Source organism: Amphibalanus amphitrite, unplaced genomic scaffold, assembly GCF_019059575.1.
Source record: "Amphibalanus amphitrite isolate SeventyFive unplaced genomic scaffold, NRLGWU_Aamphi_draft 001612F_arrow, whole genome shotgun sequence".
Classification (NCBI taxonomy): domain Eukaryota; kingdom Metazoa; phylum Arthropoda; class Thecostraca; order Balanomorpha; family Balanidae; genus Amphibalanus; species Amphibalanus amphitrite.
Genome location: NW_024883105.1, coordinates 124,239 through 131,252, shown reverse-complemented (window position 1 = coordinate 131,252; position 7,014 = coordinate 124,239). Strand labels below are relative to the sequence as shown.

Here is a 7,014-nt window from a genome sequence, read left to right as displayed (position 1 = left end):
ATTTTAAGCAAAAAATATCAACTTTGAAATTTGATTTTTTTTTACCTGACATTGACCTGACGTCCACCAGGAAGTGACCTAAATCTAAACCGTTCCTGATGGTCTTATCGACGTGTTTTTTCCAAATCCCATATCTGTTTTCGGTGAATTTTCGGGAAGCACAAAAGATCCCATTAAAACATGTCCAATCAATCCTGATCAAATATGTGTGACTTAGAAATGAAAACTTGCCGTAAAACGTGCATCGCACGCATCGCACAGCCCTATAGTAAAATTGGGTTCATGTGCTGACCCTTGGTGACCTGACCTGACCTGGCATTATCAGTGACCTCTACTAGCAACATTTGTACTAGACAACATACGCGGCTATCGCTGAATTTCGATAAAATGCGTTTTACTCGATGTTATGGCGCATTCCCTAGAAGACCCGTGAACGGCAAAACATTTTATCTAACCTGACCTGTGACACCATCGGAAACCCCGAGGTCAATGAAATTGGATTTCCTTCAACAAATTCGACAGGGCCTTCGAACACCGTTTGAATTCCGTTCAGTAGCTTCAGAGATACGAGTGGGGGGGGGGGGCAAAACATAGCCCTCCCCCACCAGGACGTGTTATAAACAGACCCCACCAGGACGCGGGTTAGAGAAGAAGGTAAAAAAAAAATTACCGGGAGAATATTAAATAACATAAGGCTTCAGGTAAAACAGCAAAAAAGTAAGAATGCGAAGGAAATACAAAAATATATAGAAAAACATAAGCAACAAGCGTGGGCAAAAGTGTGTACGAAAAACCGTTGTCGGCATTCCTTTAAGTAGTTAGGCATGTGTCGCTGCTAATGGCTTGTATCGCTTTTACATTGATGCTTGACGGTTTTTGTCGGGGAGGGGGTGTACGGTTTCTGTACGAGTCCTCGTGCATACGAGTAGACCCAAATATGGGTAACCGTAACTGACGCTGAAATGTATGTAGGTACAGCGCATGCTGCGTCTACCTATCTTACCATCGTCCCTTGAATTTCAAAACTTTAAAATTTGTCCCGTCTACGCAATCATTAAAAAAAGAGGACAAATGAAAATGTTGAACACGTCAATATAGCACCCTATATAGCACATAAATAGATTGATATGTCAGGTCAACTATGGAGTTGCCAAGCAACCCGTGCCACAACAAAGTCAGGCAACTGACTGAGCCGTCTGAAAACGTTGCATGGGCAATTAAAAGACTGCTATTTGGAGACTGTTTAGCCGCGACTTTTCTAGTAATTGGGCATTGGGATGTCATCTGAACAAATCCTCCACCGAAATAACTGAACTAAGAGAAGAGAGCTCTATGTTTTATTTTGATTTGTTTTTCCATGTTCTCAGTAGCGTCACATGCAGCTCACTTTTCGACGGTTCCTTTCAGTCGCACAATTCAGACCCAACCGACCTCTTCAGAGACCCTGAATACACCCGTGGCACTGACCTGCCAAACACGCCTCACGTGCAGCCCGCAGCCCCGTAGTGTCACCCCACTCCCAGCGAGTCTCGTCATCGGACGTGATTTTATTGTACCGACTTTCATCTCACATTGACTCACACATTGAACTAGAGGCTGAGACGGAGCCAGGTCGGTGGCGGCCCGGGGGGAGTGGGGGGGGACGGCATGGCACACCTCCCTCCCTGCCCAGCCCCAGTGGCCGTGGACACAAGTATCACAAAAACGAGGCCCAGATTCAGATGGCGGGAGTTTAGTTCTGTAAACAAACAACATAACGGTACATGTTGGCACAACAAGATTAACAGCGATATAGTAAAGATTTCAAAAACCTTACCCTACCAAATACAAAATCTCCTCCGTTAAAATAGTGTGCCTATATGCCAAATATGTATAGCAAGCGAAGGGAGCAACAGACAGATGATTTTCACCAGCGAAACAAATGTATTATAAATAGCCTCTAATCATGATTTAAAATACAAAAGTTATAAAAAGGAAACCTACCATTGAGGAACAGCTACTCTGTCAATGCCAGTTTACAAAACGCACTTAACAATACACAGCACACGTGCGGTCGAGCCGCGGCACACGGTACAGAGCGCGGGCGGGGGCGGGGGCGGGGGCGGGGGCGGGGGCGGATCTGAGATCTGCACCGCGGGCGGCGACACGGCACACCCGACATTATGCTCCAGGCGGTCGGCTACATAGGGCAGTGACGTCGAAGCAAAGGAATAATACTGGGACTGCAACGGAATACAGAAGGCACTCTGGCGTTGGCCTGTGACGGGCCGACAGCAGGCGGGCAGGAGGGGTCCGACTGGGCAACGTGAGCGGGACACTCGGCGAGTCTCTACAAACATTCGCGCTCGCCTGAAAGCCCGGAACCTCTCCAAGTATATGGTATAAAAAGGGAGCAATAGAATGTGTGAGCACGACCTTTGTACATACATAATGACATTGGCATCCCCGACATGTTCTATCTGCGGGGCCACCTCATAAGCTTCTGAAACATTTTGATTTTTAACGCAACAGCTATAGGCGGCCCGCGCGCGACCGGCTCAGAGCGGGCATTCCAACAGTACAGTGACCATACACTACACAGCATAGGTGTTGTGGCAAGGACTGCGGGCCGCGGGGCGCACAGAGAGATGAATGATTGGAATCGGTCAGGGTCCCTTCGTCTTACGGCCGTTATCGGCGACCTTGTGTCGCTTAACCCTACTCATTATGGCCACACGGGTCCTACGGTTGCTTCTATCCCTTACACTAGTTTATACACCGACAGCTTGATCCGGAATTAGCACGACATCAGAACGCCATGCAGCCGAAAACATGGAAACAGTCGAGCGCAGCGTGTCTGGGAACGAGCGCGGAGCGCCGGGCGCCACTTTTGATTGACTCGGGCGATTCGGAGGCGGCTGCGCCGGTCTCGGCCGCTGCTGTGGACCCGGCGGCGGCTGCCGGGGACGGTGGGTGTTCGACGCGTGTTGTGCACCCTGCTAGCGGACACTGGGCTGGGACGGACAGCGCTCGGCTCGGCGGCGCGCTGCCGGCCGTCCGACTGGGCTGAGCATGTTTAGGGGGCGCTGGTGAGGAGGAGCACACGTGCGGCGGGCACTGGCACACGTGGGACACACGTGCTGCGGCAACTTCGTCGTCAACCCCACGCACACGCACACACCAACCAACAAGCATGTCCGCGACAGCGCGCGCGCGACACCGAGGGAGCTTCCACTGCCGGTCCCGGGCCGGTGCTCAACAAAGAGGAGCCACAGCTTCGGATCCACGCCAACCGAAAGGCACCCAGCCACGAACGGTGGAGGCAGGTCGCTTCAGCAGCTGCCGCCATATTCTTGTAAAATTCCATTCTGAGTTGACAAAGACAGAAGAGTGGCGTTTCTTTGCCGAGCATTTACAGGCCACCGGCCCGTGAATTCTCGGCAAAAGCATCACCCTCTTTTTCGTTTCATCAAACCGCACGAAACATTCTCAAGAGAACAACAACAGCTTCTCGACCTAACCCCAGCCTGTTCGCAGCACGCAATGCCCGAGGTCGAGAGCAGACCGCGCCGCCGGGCCCACTTAAAGCTCCGAGAGAAACCGGGTCCGGCTATCACATTCAACATCAGCACAGTGCAGTGGGCGGCGGGAGGCGCGCTTGGCTGCCTACGAGGAGCTAGCGGCGCCGCGCTATCACATGTTGGGGATGACGTAGCCCTGGTTGGGCAGAGACAGCATGGCCGGCTCCAGGCAGGGCAGCTCGCCCAGGTGGTGCGCGCCCGTCAGCTTGGCGCGGCCCGGCGGCGGCCGCTGCGACTGGGGCGACGGGGGTGTGTGCCGCTGCGGAGCCCCCTTCCGCTTCGACTCGGCGTCTGGCGGCCGGTGCGACTTCATGTGCGCGTTGCGGCTCTTCACCTTGTAGAACACCCTGAGGAAGACGCGATCGTGTTAGCTCAGAAGGGCTGAGCGATGGGAAACGATACGATGGACGGTTGAAAAAATCAGTGGCCTTTAAGTTGGTAGCGTCAGCGATTCTAAGCCCATTTAGGGCCGGAACTTTTAGTCATATATTGCATGAAATGGCAGTTCTGGAAGCATCAAGCAATTTCGAACTATGACCGTTTCAGTACAAGCAAACTAAAGGGACTTTCCACTTGACTTATCGTAAGCCTTTTGAAGTTTGAACGCAAACAGTCCAGTTATGCGTAAACAGGACTGTAGCCGACTTTGCAAAACAATCCTCATGAAGAACTCTTGCAGACCCCACAACTCGGTACTCACTTTCCGCAGAGTTTGCAGGGAAACTCCTCGGTGCCATCGCCTTGGCTGGAGGCCGGGGAAGCCGCCGACGCGCTGTTACGCTTGTCCGGGGTGGGAGACCTGGTCTTCACCCTCGACTGAAGCCTAGCGTGCGCCGGCAGCACACCCCGCGGTGCGTAACCCTGCAACGAACCGCGCTGGTGAGACGTTTCCAGAGAAACTAGCGGACAGAGACCGTCGGAACAATCACACATTAGGTGATGACAGGATGTGTTGAAGTGACAGGGGGACTTGATGTGCCGACGGGACACAAGGGATGATGACGTCGCACGTGATGGTGAAACAGGCTCCAGGGAATGTTTGTTTGTGTGTTTTGAACGATCATTTGTCATCGTGAAGTAACGTTTGTCAAAGACTTTGCGATGACGGTACTAAGAACCCATCACTCAGATCGATGCACGATGATGATGACGCTTATTGGTGGGCGCACTGCTTTTGTCGCCGGTAGACTCATCAGTGAAACATTGGGCGGAAAAGATGTAGCGCTGGTGAATGGACTGGTTGCGAAAAACTGTATGGGAACGGTTGTCAATCGTCTAGAAACCAAACAACTTCCTTTTCATTGCGAACGACAAAACATATTGGTGAGCGGCACTGCTGTATTAGCAACGTGTTGTAGGTATCGTTCATCGTCATGGATCATCAAACCGACGCCGCAAACGTCTCCGACCATCTTAGCGCTCTGTTCACCGCAAGAGTGCACCGTGCACGTAAATCCTCCTGACTTCGCATGGCCAGTCTCGGACAGCCAGGAGCCTTATCTCGCGAGCTCTGGATTCTTGAGGCGACGTAATCGGATCTCGCGTATCTGGCCAGCTCTTCACTGGTAATCTGCTATTTTCCGGCGCAATTAGGAGTCGTTAGCGGTCAGATTCGGACCAGATGCTACGATCGTTTTTATTGCCCTCTTTGTATCTGTTTAACTCAGCTGATGCAGATTGGTGTAGGTAGGTACTACAGGAAAGCTACTGCTACAGGCAAGAATCCAGCTGCTCTAAAATCTACAGAAGCGCAGTAGTTGGACATAGGTACTTGTGATCAGAATGCAGATGCAAATTATAATAAACAACTAACTATAGTTACTACTAACTTATAATAAACATATGATATTTTCACTTATTTTTATTTATCGTTTATTTATTTCATGTACTTTATTCACATACTATTGAGATCATGGCCTTCATTAATATTTTTTTCATATGTCTGAGGTCGAGGCACGGGATAAAAAACAGATATTTTCTAGCTAGCGTGGACTCACGAAGCGTTGCACTGAGACATAACGATTACCTTTCGATGACGGCTTTCGGCTTTCGCCTACCAAAGGGTTCGGGAACTTAATTGCCAACAACAGCCTCAAAAAGTCACCCGAATGACATTGAAAACAGGTGTAACGTCATCATCTGCATTGACAAGCACCTAACCAAGGCTACGGAGTGCACAGGCGCGCATTATTCTGGGTCCAAACGGGTCCGTCACCCACCCACGCAGTCTGCTGGCCAAGTGTGGACGGTCAGCACTCGGTCAGACATCTGACTCAGCTGCTGACACCAGCGCTGACCATCAGATCAGCGGTCCGTCCCTGACTCACACCTCACCGCAGCCCGCGCTGACCTCAGGGCTCGCCTGCCGCCGACCGCCCGGAAACACGAGCCGACAGTAGATGATTCACTTAAGTCCATTACGGAATTTAAGCCAATGGCTGCGTAATTACATTTCCACGTCATTTCTCACAAACGGCGACGGCCCCGGCAGCGACCGCCGCCCGTCGGCAGTGGCCCGTGTGTGGATGGACATTCCGACCCGATGTATGACCGGAAGAGTTGCCGTAACGTGTCAGGATCGCTGTCGGCTCCTCGGAGAGAATGTCGAGTCCTAGCTGGAGAATTGAAGTAAGTTCTTGATCAGGACAGCAGTTCTGATGTATGATCGCAACTGGTAACTGTCCCGTCCATGACTACAGAATAGAATCCACATATGTGGTGCGAGAGAACTGTATGATCAGATTAACTTGTATGAAAGATTTCGATCGGCATTCTCTCAGCGTGTTAACTCCTGGAAACGCGACAAGATAAGGCGTCCAAGAAGTGAAGATGACAGGGATTAGGCTTGTGAATCACGTCATATGAACTAGTGTGCCAGCCGCCGCCTCCCATTTCCCAGAAGTGGAATATGTGCGATTTTATCAAAGGTTATGATTCTCATTGATGACGATACCATGAATCTGGATATGGATAATCTGGATCCTGATCTGGAAAATCTGGATTGAACGATCATAAGCTGGCACTGACGATTCCGTCTTTAAGAAGAAAATAATTTACCAATATGTTCGTGACGTCACCACGACTGGATCACGGGATCAGGAGTCGTTAGGTTCGTGAGGTACGAGTCACGCCCTCACGCACAGCGGCGAGACTACTTACCGGTGTGGAGCAGCCGTCGCTGTAGTCGCCGCAAGGGTAGGCCATCGCCTTGACGTCCGGACAGAAGCCTTCGTACTGCGAACAGAGGAGACACATCAGTCAGAGCTATGTCTCACGACATAAACACGACACACATCACGGAGAGCACCAAACACCGTCACGGACCGGGTGCCAGTGCCAGTGGGCAGCGGACAACAGATGACAATCAGCCGAGGAGAGCAGGAAAGCTGTCAACTGAATCTGGCCACGCTGGTTCGATCGGTTGAAGTCAGTCACCCCACATAAGGTCCAGTTC

The 7,014-nt window shown here is 51.2% G+C and overlaps 1 protein-coding gene across 1 annotated transcript in view; it reads right to left on the bottom strand.

Annotated features, from left to right (window-relative positions):
• Positions 1-1,529: 1,529 nt before the first annotated feature.
• The window catches only part of LOC122374149, a gene marked incomplete at its 5' end in the record, with an annotated part of 126,480 nt that continues 120,995 nt past the window's right edge, over positions 1,530-7,014 (bottom strand). Inside the window, 3 exons of the mRNA XM_043352735.1 lie at positions 1,530-3,907; positions 4,261-4,421; positions 6,720-6,794. Of these exons, the coding sequence (XP_043208670.1) occupies positions 3,673-3,907; positions 4,261-4,421; positions 6,720-6,794 (471 nt within the window). The remainder of the gene's footprint in view (positions 3,908-4,260; positions 4,422-6,719; positions 6,795-7,014) is intronic.